The 14,110-nt window shown below is 38.8% G+C and overlaps 1 protein-coding gene across 1 annotated transcript in view; it reads right to left on the bottom strand.

The window, feature by feature from the left end:
• Window positions 1-9,519: 9,519 nt before the first annotated feature.
• The window catches only part of msrab (methionine sulfoxide reductase Ab), a 31,710-nt gene continuing 27,119 nt past the window's right edge, over window positions 9,520-14,110 (bottom strand). The window contains exon 6 of the mRNA XM_060879766.1: window positions 9,520-9,955. Coding sequence (XP_060735749.1) covers window positions 9,782-9,955 — 174 coding nt within the window. The 3' untranslated portion in view covers window positions 9,520-9,781. The remainder of the gene's footprint in view (window positions 9,956-14,110) is intronic.

The raw sequence follows: 14,110 nt of genomic DNA on the forward strand, positions 1-14,110 counted from the left end.
ACTTCTGAGTCTGGTTCCTCTCAAGGTTTCTTCCTCATATCATACAGGGAGTTTTTTCTTTCAACCGTTGCCTCATTCTTGCTCATTAAGGATAGATGTTAGAGATAAATAGTAACTTAATTCTGTTTCTATGCTTCTGTGAATCTGCTTTGAGTCAATTTTTAAAAGCGTTATACAAATAAACTGAATTGAGAACAGTGGCTTAAAGATAGGGTTCAAGTCAAGTCCACCAGTGTCAAGTCCAAACCCAGAGTTTAAACTAAGTTAAGTCCAAACGACAGCTCTGACCAAGTCAAGATCGAGGCCACAAGTACTCCGGTTTCCTCCCCCGGTCCAAAGACATGCATGGTAGGTTGATTGGCATCTCTGGAAAATTGTCCGTAGTGTGTGATTGTGTGAGTGAATGAGAGTGTGTGTGTGCCCTGCGATGGGTTGGCACTCTGTCCAGGGTGTATCCTGCCTTGATGCCCAATGATGCCGGCACAGGCTCCCCGTGACCCGAGAATAGTTCGGATAAGCGGTAGAAAATGAGTGAGAGTGAGTGAGATAACAGTTTTCTTGATAAGATGGTTTATTCAGATCCCTGTATGAAGCTGAGAACCCTCAGCAATCCAAATGAACCTTCTGAGGAACCATTTTGCATTGTGCTTTAATATGTGATCACAAAATATTAAAAAAATCCAAAATGTGTAAAAACTAGGAACAGAAATATGCTTAAAATGAAGTACTTTGAATAAACGTTAGTGTTAAATATTAACACTAGTGATGGAAATGCTGTCGTAAAGGATGATAATAAACATCAGTATGATAAATATGGGTGGGGGCACGGTGGCACGGTGGCTTAGTGGTTAGCACATTCGCCTCACACCTCCAGGGTCGGGGTTCGATTCCCGCCTCTGCCTTGTGTGTGTGGAGTTTGCATGTTCTCCCCGTGCCTCGGGGGTTTCCTCCGGGTACTCCGGTTTCCTCCCCCGGTCCAAAGACATGCATGGTAGGTTGATTGGCATCTCTGGAAAATTGTCTGTAGTGTGTGAGTGTGTGAGTGCGTGAGTGAATGAGAGTGTGTGTGTGCCCTGCGATGGGTTGGCACTTCGTCCAGGGTGTATCCTGCCTTGATGCCTGAGATGCACAGGCTCCCCGTGACCCGAGGTAGTTCGGATAAGTATGATAAATCATCCAACAGAACACCTGCCATTCAAGTCAACAGTTCGCTTTAGATCATAATCTATAAAATAAAATAGCTTGATGTTTTTGTTCCTGGCAGGTTCCTGATATTTGGTACTGAAACTCTGATGTAAGCCAAAGTCTCCTGTAATGTTTGTTACTCATTCACTTAACATGGTGCTGATAGAAATGGATTCGTGTATTATACTAGGATGTGTATAGTTCTGGATTAGTTCTAGATAACTGTCCTGTGAGAAATTGTAGTGAGCAGGTTTGTGTGTGTGTGTGTGTGTGTGTGTGCGCGTGTGTGTGTGACAAAGTCAGCTAAACAACTGAAGAACACTAGATGTAAATGTGATAAAAAGTCTGAGTGTGCATATTGTCATGATTCCTTGTGCTGTACTGGTGGTAAAAGCATACATACGTACACACACACACCCACACACACACACACACACACACACACAGCTTTCTCTGTGTTGCCCACTGAAGCTACTGTTTTCTGGACAGAACATCTGCGAACTGTGGGCGGTGGGTAGCACCAGTTGGTCTCTCCACCTCCCTTCTTCTCTGTCTCTCTTTCTCTCTTATAAGTGTTTCCTTTTAGGGCCATTTGACCTCCACTTTAATAGAGTCAGCACCACCCCTCCCCTACTCAATCTTTCTCACACACACTCACTCCTCTGCTTTGGTAAGCTGGAGTGTGTCATCGTGTCCGGTTGCACTGCATGTGTGTGACTCTCTCTCTCTTTCTCTTTCTCTCTCTCCCCCTGCACCTGTGATAGAGAGACAGGAAACACAGAAATAACTGCTGACTGTCTTCATCCCGTGCCACATGCGTCACTGTGTGTGTGTGTGTGTGTATAGCGATGGGAGAGACACTTGCACCTGGACAGTTTGGCTCTGTCACACTCACTGCCTTCACACTGTGACACCCAGCCACCAGTACCATTAGAGAGAGAGAGAGAGAGAGAGGAATGGAGAAGGAGAGGGAGTGGAAAAATAATAAAGAGAGCAGCCTGAAGAATGAAGGAGGGCGACAGAGAAAGAGCGAGACAAACAAAGCGTTCTATCTTTGCCCAGAGAAATCTGGCCTGACATGAAACCCTATGCTATACTGTATGATTATCTTTATCAGATTAAATATTATGCTAGGTATAATGAAGCCAAATATAACTAGATATTAGCTAGCTAAAATTATTTATTAATATAAGAATATATCTTTGATAGGGTTATGCTATGTTACAAATCCTAACTTCATTCTATAGATAGATAGATAGATAGATAGATAGATAGATAGATAGATAGATAGATAGACAACTAGTGACAATGCTTATTACAGGTATATAGCAACAAAATGCCGTTTAGCATCTATCAGAAGTGCAAATAGTAGAAAAAAATGTAAAAAAGGAAGAAGTGCAGATAAATATGTCAATGTGTGTACAACAATAAATAAAGTTATGGCAGGTCGTATGTGCATAAGTGTAGTATGTGCAATATAGGAATATGTAGAGATATTATACATTAACACACTTAAACTAGGATAAGCAATGAATTTACAGTTATATGCCCTGTAATTGTGTTTATTTCCTGGTTTGTGAAAGTAGGAGTTTTTTTGAAGGCTATGGAGTGGTGATATTATTTAATATAGTCTAATATAGAAGTATTCTACACTTTTGCACTGGCCTTTTAGTTTCAGTAGTAATACACTGGTGTGGAACAGAAAACTGAGAAGTTCAGGGACCTGGGGGTGGTGACATTTCACCATTATGGCAACCTTAGCAACTCAAGATTATTTACTACAACATGAAAAGTGCCAAGGTTCTGTTCAAAAAAGAGATTTTCTAAAGATGGTGGTCCAAAAAATAAACCTTTCAGAGATCATACTGTACACAACAAACTACATACATTTTAAAAAAAATCCATAATTGGCTATATGCTTGTATTGTGTATAAATGCTAAAGGATTTGACTTTGAGCCTAAAACACTACATCCAAAGATGTTATTTTTTATCTTTTATCTTTTTTATTTTATATCTTTAACTGTCAAAAACCGCCATGTCAATGGAAAGGAGCTAGTGGAAAATCTTTAAAGTACTTAATTCAAAAAAAGTCAAACTAAAATATACAGGAGACTATAAAAAGATTCAAAACTCTTAAGTCTTTAATATCTACGCAAAGTGGAAAAGATATTTATCAGTGAGAGAGAAACCAATTTAAGTGCAAGGCAGCAAGTATTACAGGATCAAACCTGAACTTATAAGGCATGTACCCATGCAAGTCAAGCATACACAGGCAAATGAGAAACGCAAGCTATCTGATATCTTAGAGATACAAAAATAACCTCAAAGAGAGAGAGAGAGAAGGGGGGGGAGAGAGAGAGAGAGAGAGAGAGAGAGAGAGAGAGAGGGAGAGAGAGAGCACCTGCAGTGTGGTCCACACCTACACACAGGTGTCAGGAAGAGACAGACACAAAGAAAAGAAAGAAAAGAGAAAAAATAGAGTGAGGGAAATCAGACTGCGGTCGACAAAAAAGCTTTTTCTAGATTTGACTCCACCTGTGTGTGTGTTTAGCTGTACAGTAACCTAATATACAGTACTCCTGGGCAGAACGAAGGTGAAGGTGTATTTTAACAGCTCTGTATACAAAAAACGAACAGACTCACACATATTGTGTGTTTGGGTATGAATTTGCTCATGCAAGGAAACACCTTGGGCCTAATGTTGAGTGTTTAAGTCATGATCTCAGGATACAAAGCGTTGAATGCTGGATATTTCACAAAATAAAAAGAAGCATATATGAAAAATGTGTGAAAGAATACAAAGCTGATTTGGGAAGACAGGTGTAATTCTTTCCTATGTGTGAGTCTTACATGTGAGTGAGTAAGTATGTGTGGGTGTATGTATAAGTATGCGTGTTGTTTCCCAGAAATCTGTCTGCTCTCGCAGGTGCTGTGTGAATTGAGTAGTGTTTGCAAGACAGTGTGTGAGTCTGTGTTTGATTGTACAGACATTATCAGAGTTGACAGATATTGTCTCATGAAAATGATGTCATCATATTCAAACCACTGTGACTTGAAATGGAAGAGTTTACTTGGGTTTAAGAGCACTCTATAGGTGACGAGATGTGTGATGGACAACATGGTGATGAGCCTTATAATTATTTCAGGGTGTATTCAAATGTCATGTTTTCAGTGTAGCAGAGCTGGAGTTAATGGTTACCTTCCCATAACAGTGATTAGTATTGTGAATGTTTTAGGTTTACCCAAGTACTGTGTCTGTATATTAAATGATCAAAATGCAATACTGCTGTAAACTAATTAAACTCAGAGGAGGGGGACTTTACACTGATCACAGTGTGTGCAACCATATTGACATGACATCACTTCTTAAACAGGGAAGAAACTGTTGAGGGGATTTTCTGTGTTTCTGTGTATCTGTTGTAGGTTGGGAATTGCAACAAACACAACATTAGAGGTAGAGTCTGAGCAGTAGAGTGTTAGAGGTAGAGTCTGACCTTTAAGGTCTATTAGAGGTAGAGTCTGAGCAGTAGAGTCTGTTAGAGGTAGAGTCTGAGCAGTAGAGTCTGTTAGAGGTAGAGTCTGAGCAGTAGAGTCTGTTAGAGGTAGAGACTGAGCAGCAGAGTCTGTTAGAGGTAGAGACTGAGCAGTAGAGTCTGTTAGAGGTAGAGTCTGAGCAGTAGAGTCTGTTAGAGGTAGAGTCTGAGCAGTAGAGTCTGTTAGAGGTAGAGACTGAGCAGCAGAGTCTGTTAGAGGTAGAGTCTGAGCAGTAGAGTCTGTTAGAGGTAGAGTCTGAGCAGTATAGTCTGTTAGAGCTAGAGTCTGAGCAGTATAGTCTGTTAGAGCTAGAGTCTGAGCAGTAGAGTCTGTTAGAGGTAGAGTCTGAGCAGTAGAGTCTGTTAGAGGTAGAGTCTGAGCAGTAGAGTCTGTTAGAGGTAGAGACTGAGCAGCAGAGTCTGTTAGAGGTAGAGACTGAGCAGTAGAGTCTGTTAGAGGTAGAGACTAAGCTGTAGAGTCTGTTAGAGGTAGAGACTGAGCAGTAGAGTCTGTTAGAGGTAGAGACTGAGCAGTAGAGTCTGTTAGAGGTAGAGACTGAGCAGCAGAGTCTGTTAGAGGTAGAGACTGAGCAGTAGAGTCTGTTAGAGGTAGAGACTAAGCTGTAGAGTCTGTTAGAGGTAGAGACTGAGCAGTAGAGTCTGTTAGAGGTAGAGACTAAGCTGTAGAGTCTGTTAGAGGTAGAGACTGAGCAGTAGAGTCTGTTAGAGGTAGAGTCTGAGCAGTAGAGTCTGTTAGAGGTAGAGACTGAGCAGTAGAGTCTATCAGCTGTAAAGTCTGACCAGTAGAGTCTGTTAGAGGTAGAGACTGAGCAGTAGAGTCTGTTAGAGGTAGAGACTAAGCAGTAGAGTCTGTTAGAGGTAGAGTCTGAGCAGCAGAGTCTGTTAGAGGTAGAGACTAAGCTGTAGAGTCTGTTAGAGGTAGAGACTAAGCAGTAGAGTCTGTTAGAGGTGGAGTATGAGCATAAAAGTCTGTTAGAGGTAGAGACTAAGCAGTAGAGTCTGTTAGAGGTAGAGACTGAGCAGTAGAGTCTGTTAGAGGTAGAGACTGAGCAGTAGAGTCTGTTAGAGGTAGAGACTGAGCAGCAGAGTCTGTTAGAGGTAGAGACTGAGCAGTAGAGTCTGTTAGAGGTAGAGACTAAGCTGTAGAGTCTGTTAGAGGTAGAGACTGAGCAGTAGAGTCTGTTAGAGGTAGAGACTAAGCTGTAGAGTCTGTTAGAGGTAGAGACTGAGCAGTAGAGTCTGTTAGAGGTAGAGTCTGAGCAGTAGAGTCTGTTAGAGGTAGAGACTGAGCAGTAGAGTCTATCAGCTGTAAAGTCTGACCAGTAGAGTCTGTTAGAGGTAGAGACTGAGCAGTAGAGTCTGTTAGAGGTAGAGACTAAGCAGTAGAGTCTGTTAGAGGTAGAGTCTGAGCAGCAGAGTCTGTTAGAGGTAGAGACTAAGCTGTAGAGTCTGTTAGAGGTAGAGACTAAGCAGTAGAGTCTGTTAGAGGTGGAGTATGAGCATAAAAGTCTGTTAGAGGTAGAGACTAAGCAGTAGAGTCTGTTAGAGGTAGAGACTGAGCAGTAGAGTCTGTTAGAGGTAGAGACTGAGCAGTAGAGTCTGTTAGAGGTAGAGACTGAGCAGCAGAGTCTGTTAGAGGTAGAGACTGAGCAGTAGAGTCTGTTAGAGGTAGAGACTAAGCTGTAGAGTCTGTTAGAGGTAGAGACTGAGCAGTAGAGTCTGTTAGAGGTAGAGACTAAGCTGTAGAGTCTGTTAGAGGTAGAGACTGAGCAGTAGAGTCTGTTAGAGGTAGAGTCTGAGCAGTAGAGTCTGTTAGAGGTAGAGACTGAGCAGTAGAGTCTATCAGCTGTAAAGTCTGACCAGTAGAGTCTGTTAGAGGTAGAGACTGAGCAGTAGAGTCTGTTAGAGGTAGAGACTAAGCAGTAGAGTCTGTTAGAGGTAGAGTCTGAGCAGCAGAGTCTGTTAGAGGTAGAGACTAAGCTGTAGAGTCTGTTAGAGGTAGAGACTAAGCTGTAGAGTCTGTTAGAGGTAGAGACTAAGCAGTAGAGTCTGTTAGAGGTGGAGTATGAGCATAAAAGTCTGTTAGAGGTAGAGACTAAGCAGTAGAGTCTGTTAGAGGTGGAGACTGAGCAGTAGAGTCTGTTAGAGGTGGAGACTGAACATAAAAGTCTGTTAGAGGTGGAGACTGAACATAAAAGTCTGTTAGAGGTGGAGACTGAACATAAAAGTCTGTTAGAGGTATAAACTGAGCAATAGAGATGGTTAGAGGTATAAACTGAAGTAGAGACTGATAGAGGTAAATACATAAACAGACAATACATAAAGAAACACTATGTATAAACTTAGACTGAGTTAAAAAGAACATCATACTGCAGTCAGTCACTAGAGGGCGTCATATTTGGTCGTTCATTTTTCAAACACAGCCGTGCAGATATTCTGCTGTAACCCAAGTATCAGACATGAGTTTCATATTTAAGCTACAAGTTAATGCGATTGTAATCATGACATAGTGTTCAAATGTCTTTTATTTTGCCAGTAATCAATACTTACAAAGTGACCTACATGTAAGTTGTAGGGGCAACTAACAAAATGACAACTGATTAAAGACTCACTATCTGTGCATATTATTAAGCATAAATAATAATGCCGCTTAGTACAAGGCAATAGTCAGTAAGTGGTCTGGAACACGGATTGGAAGTCAAGAAAAAAAAAGTCCGAGTGGAACTCATGCAAATTATGTATAATATTGTGAATGTTGGGATCTGCTGCCATCTAGTGGACAATATAAAAGATGACCTGCACGCAGAAAAGAAAAATGGTACAAAAGGGAATTCAATCTAAATAAAAAGTAAATTTTTATTAATCATTTATTAATCTTAAAGAAAATGTTATGATGAGAGCTACATTCTGGCTTCGATGGATTAGACACAATTCTGAGGCCGTACACTCTTTTTCAAGGCACATTTTAAAGGAATCAGGTCTATTATTCCACATAATATTCATTCATTCATTCATTTTCTACCACTTATCCGAACTACCTCGGGTCACGGGGAGCCTGTACCTATCTCAGGCGTCATCGGGCATCAAGGCAGGATACACCCTGGACGGAGTGCCAACCCATCGCAGGGCACACACACACTCTCATTCACTCACGCACTCACACACTACGGACAATTTTTCCAAAGATGCCAATCAACCTACCATGCATGTCTTTGGACCGGGGGAGGAAACCGGAGTACCCGGAGGAAACCCCCGAGGCACGGGGAGAACATGCAAACTCCACACACACAAGGCGGAGGCGGGAATCGAACCCCCAACCCTGGTGGTGTGAGGCGAACGTGCTAACCACTAAGCCACCGTGCCCTCTCCACATAATATTATTAAAAATAAAAAAAATTAAGTCAGCACATTTTCCAGTGTAGTGTATTTCTTTTGCAAACATCATTATCATGAAAACATACTCAAAAAAGAAAAATAAAAGAACAGAAAACCTGTTTAAAACAGAAGTGGAAGCTGTTAGAAAAGTCAGCAAAATATTTAGACAAAATACTGATTCAAAAGGATTTGCATTTGTTTGCATGATGGCAAATGGTTACCATAAAAGCATAACATGTAAATATATGAATTTACTTTATTTGTTCAACTTTGAATAACTTGATACATCTTCACACGAGCTGGTTTGATAAGACAGTATTGTTCAAGCGTAAGAGAATTAGTGCTGAATTTACACTATAAAAAAACATTACAAACACATATTGGTGGAATAAACAAAATGTTATATAAAAGTATATTATATATATATATCAATTCGATCCTGTGGGGTGATTTGGAATGTACTGTGTATGCAAGAAAACCCCTCAAACATCACACAGCTAAAAGAATTCTGCATTGAAGAGTGGGGGAAACTTTCTTCCAGTTGATGTAAGAAACTGATAAATGGCTACAAGAAACGTCTCATTCAGATTATTTCAGCCAAAGGGGGAAACGCTAACTATCAGGTCATGGGGTGTCCTCATTTTTTCCTCAGTTAAAATATAATTTTTGTTGATTTCTTTTGTTTATTAAGTGAAAAAGTGTTGTTGTTTACATGCAATTACATCACTTTTATCTATAGGTATAAATTAAAACATGATCAGAAATTGACATGTTGACATTTCTTAATAAAGAACTGATAATTGTTTCACATAACTGTGTAATATATATGTCTAAGGCATAGACATGAAAGGACTATATTTTATCCAAGAATGATAGAATGATATTTATCTGGCAATCATATACTACTGTATATGTACTGGACATCTCTACTGTACTGACCTGTTAGTATTAAGGCTGTAATCCAACCATGTTGTGAACCCATCTAAAACGTTGCAAGGGAAAAGTGTAATTTCCTCACAGTCAGTATTTTGGATAGCTATGTGCCATTACGGAAATGATAGTGAAATTACTGTTCAGCAAGAATAGTGGTCAGCTGACTGAACACATGAGGATGAGGAGGATGTTTAAAAGCCATAAGTAATGTCTATATCAAAAAGAGAGACATTATTTTACACTAGAAGATCAGAATTCTTTAGACCTTAGAGGTAATTTTTTAAGTAAATTACGTTATAAACACAGAGGCAGGTTTGAAAACCTTCATATGCAATTTTTCTTTTTTTTCCCCACTTATAGGAGTAAGCTGGGGGTAAATCCTTTAGAGAAACCAAAAACCACACAATATGTAGCTGAAAATGTTAAAATCTGAGAATATGAGAGAGAGAAAGCTTGAAAAAGACTGGGATATCCCTTTAAAACTGACTTTATTTGTTTAGAGCACACAGCACAAAAGATTCCAAATGTTTTGCATAAAAATATATTTTTTTTATTATTATTGTATATTTTTTTTTACAATTATTCATGCATTATACATTCCCTGTATTTAATTAATTACCATCAGCCTGTATTGATTTTCACACACACTAGTGCTCACTCATGCCTTACTCAGGTGTTTACGAAGTAAACACCTGAGTAAGAAAAGCGTTCATGCTTCCCAGTGGCCTCTGAGTCAAAGTTCGTCCTTGTTGGAGCTGAAAGGGCAGGAGACCCCGGTGCCCTTTAACCCGCAGTAACCATTAGGCACTTTGTGCAGGTACTGCTGATGGTAATCCTCAGCATAGTAGAAGACAGTGTTCTGTCTGATTTCTGTTGTGATCTCACCCAGCCCTTTCTGCTTCAGAGCCTGAGAGAGAGAGCAAGAGAGAGAAAAAAAAAGAGAAAAAAAAAAAAGTTATTACACTCTCTTTAAATATATAGGTCTGATGTACCACTTTATCTCTAGCTTGAATATAGTAAATAAAATAAAAAGCAAACAAATATCACAAATATCTGCTAAATTATTAAATATTTTTGGTACACAGTGGCACCAGTTGCTGCTATCCAAACCTTGCATATTTCCCATAACTTACTTTAGAGTTCAAAACGCAAAGTACTAGTAATTCCATGTAAATACCACATACCTACTTATTTAATATTCTGTAACTTAATGCATTGTAAGCTAAAGTGCTGCATGCCTGTTTACTACTAATAACAATAGCGTGATAATGTGACAATAATGAGCTGTATTAAAATTGTCATATAATTACCGCACATTTATTCTGTGCATCACATCACAGAGTTGGCGATCTTTTAAGGAAATCATTAATAGTTTCCTTAGCATTAACATCATAGAATTATTCACTGAGTACCAAGGAAAAAAGATAGGAAATAATACGCTAAACAAACAAAAAAGTAACAAATCAATAGAACAAATGTGACTTGGAGAGACATTTCGCATTCAACTCAAAGCTGAACAAGTTTATACTCTCTGGGGTGTACGAGTGTGTGTGTCTACTTGCTCAAAGGTACAGAGTGCAATCTGAACTCTTAAAAAGCATAAAATGTGTAGAGCACTAGCTCCCTCAAGGGGTCACATCAAACGATGTCCACCGGGAGTGCTTAGTCTGCACAGGGAGGAACACCACAGCAGCTTCAAACACTCTGTGTAGCTTTGAAAACCAGACACACACTCACTCACTCACTCACTCTCACACACACACACACACACACACACACACACACACACACACACACACACACGCACACAAATATACAGAGAGCAGCTTTTAAAAGGAGTAATACAGAAGTATTTCTACAGTACAAGAACTGACGGCCCTTTTCAAGAAAAAAAGCTCTTGAATCTAACCAAGTGCATTGTAGTTCCGCTAATTTCCACTAGGTGTCAGTGTGGACATCCATAATATTTAAGAATAAAATATGCAGAAGCTCACAATTTAGAATGCCATTAGAATAAGAAAACTAAAGAGCATTATTAAGATATGTACATCAATTTTACAGAACTGGGAAAAACAACTGGACTGCGTCTATTTTCCTGGAAAACACAGTGATTCTGTTTTGAAATAAAAACCCCAGTTAAAAACGATAAGACTCTAAAATCATTTAATTTTTATCTCCCAATTATCTAATAGAAGATTTCTCCAGGCCTGCAGGAGACAAAGCACTGTACAGCACAGAGCTGATTCAATTCAAAACAAGCTGAATCAAATATGTTCGTACGGTGTGCTGGAGCACGATAACTAGTGATATCGAGTTTTGATTTCTGGTTGAAAAATTTAGCAAAAGTGTTTTTGCTGTTTATGATTTCCTGAACAGCAAGACTCGACTAAATGATTCAGTAGCAAGAACTCTGTGTATGAATACGGACTATATGATTCTATGAGTAAGGACTCTCCGTATATATGGTAGGTTAAATTATTCAGATAGTGGAGTGTGTGTATATATACATATACACATACATATATATGTATATACATATATATACATACATACATACATACATACATACATACATATATATATATATATATAGAGAGAGAGAGAGAGAGAGAGAGAGAGAGAGCTAGAGCACAGGATTCAGTTTGCAAGTATTATAATAATTAATAATAACAGAGCAGTAACTGATTTAGCATAGTTACTACTCTGTAGTTACATAGTCATTTAACTATAATGATTTAATTATATATGATTCCTTTAACAGGATGACTGGATTAAAAATATTTAATATATTTATAAAATACATGAATATTGGACTAAAAGATTCACTTAATAATGAATCTGTACACAGGGACTAGACAAAATATTTCATTTACTAAGTAGTCTGTATAAAGATACTAGACAAAAATGAATCAATTACTGGTGACTCCCATACTATATGAAGATCAGACTAAATGATTCAGTTAACAGTGAATCTGTACACAGGCTAAAAGGCTAAAAGATTCATTTACTAAGTAGTCTGTATAAAAATACTAGACAAAAATGAATCAGTTAGTAGTAATTCGAATACTATATGAAGACCAGACTAAATGATTCAGCCAGCAAGGACTTTCAGTGTAGGAAGACTGGACTGAATTATTTGGTTAGTGGTAATTTTCTGTATATCAATATTGGACACTCACAGATGCTGGAAATGATCATGGCTCCCCCTTTTCAAGCCAAACACCCCCACCACACACACCAGATTGTTTCGAGCATCATTCTTATCAGCACACAAACACACGCACATATGCATGCACCCGACACAGACACACACAGACAAACACACACACACAACTCAGGTGCACATCCAAGCACCCACACACAAGACCATAACACACACTTGAATACATACAAAACTGCTGTAATTTTTTACTCCAGCCTTAAAAAAAACCCATGCACTCTTCTGTCCTCTGCACTATTAACATAAAGCAGTTATCAAATAATCCTAACACACATTATGTCCACATGTATTAAACCCATGACACTGGGCCAGAAAACAAAGAAACCTCCAAGTTACGGAGCTACTCTCCGAAATTGGCGCAGTCCAACCTTCAAACCCACCTCACAAAGTAAAAAAAGGAAATTAATTGGAGGTCAAACCTCCATCTCCAATGAATCACCCCCTCGACAAGTAGAGCTTCGCTGTGGAAAACCGATCTCATGATCTTTCTCGTCTGCTCCATCTCTCTCCCCTGTCTCTCGCTTCTGAATAAAAACCCTTTGATGTTTTGCAAATTTCTACATTTCATTAGTCCTCTTCTCTCTGGCCTTTAAATAAGCTTTTCTGCCCTTTACTCTTATTCGTTCTCTCACTCTCTGTTTTAAATGATGAAGTGTGGAGAGATAAAGACAAGCTTGTTACGGGTTAATAATTTATTTATCTAAAACTAAATCTGTGTGTAGGTGTGCTTGTGTGTGTGTGTTTGTGTGTATGTGTGTGTGCATTATCACGCTCAAGGCTGTCTGAGAAACATCAGCTCTAAAGATCTAAAGCACCAAATCATCCCGTTTCACCATCATGAATACATTCCCCTGTTCCGGTCTGTCTGTGAGTGTCACTTCTACCCATTCAGCACAAGTGTCCCTCGAACCCACAATGAAGCGCTTGTGATCCGGACCAAAGGTAGGGTGGAGTGTGGGCAGGCAAGAGAGGAAAGAAGAACAACTGGACAGATGAATGTGAAGGGTGCAGATGACAGCTTCTCCCTGCTCAGATGATGGGAACATTGTGGAAAATGTGAAACTGGTGCCAGGATATTCACAAGAAAATTAAATTGAATGTTGAATGTTGTCTATTTCAGCAGGATTCTGTGCTTAAACAAGCTTTTAAATGGACTTTATATGACGTGTAAAAACACTGTGTTTGTGTGTGTTCTAAAGTGATAGCACATGTCAATAGATTTTAGTTTATTTTTAAGAAGCACTTATTGGTGTGACAGATTTCTATTTCATATAAAGGGTATTATTATTATTATTATTATTATTATTGTTATTATTATTATTATTATTATTATTATTATTATTATTATTACTACTACTACTACTACTATAATGATTATAATATATAATAATATATCGTGTTTTTATTCCCTTCTATGTAGTGAGCATACTTCATAAAGTGAATAGAAAGCCATTAGAGTTCTGCTGGTGGTGAAGACGAGGGATCTCACAAATAAAAATAAGAAAAAAAAAGAAACATTGAAACATGTGTTGCCTCTATTGTGAAAAAATAGGTGACAAGTGACATTGATTTATGCGACTTTAACCACAGAGCCGTTGAATTCTCAAATCTGATCGGATTGATTTTCTAGAAAAAGCAGCTCTGTTGTTATATTTCCTTTACCGGCAGCTCTGGCAGTAGTTAGGGCTGCAAATCACAGTACTGTATTAATGTCTTCGCTTTAATAATAGCTCATCGTTTCTATAGTAAAGACAGGTGGAACATGCCACATAATCGAAGTCTAATAATGAAAGAGAAGTGCGTTTTCTTCTACAATGTTGATTGTCGATATTGTAGATACGG

The sequence above is a fragment of the Tachysurus vachellii genome, chromosome 10 (genome assembly GCF_030014155.1).
Source record: "Tachysurus vachellii isolate PV-2020 chromosome 10, HZAU_Pvac_v1, whole genome shotgun sequence".
NCBI classification, from domain to species: domain Eukaryota; kingdom Metazoa; phylum Chordata; class Actinopteri; order Siluriformes; family Bagridae; genus Tachysurus; species Tachysurus vachellii.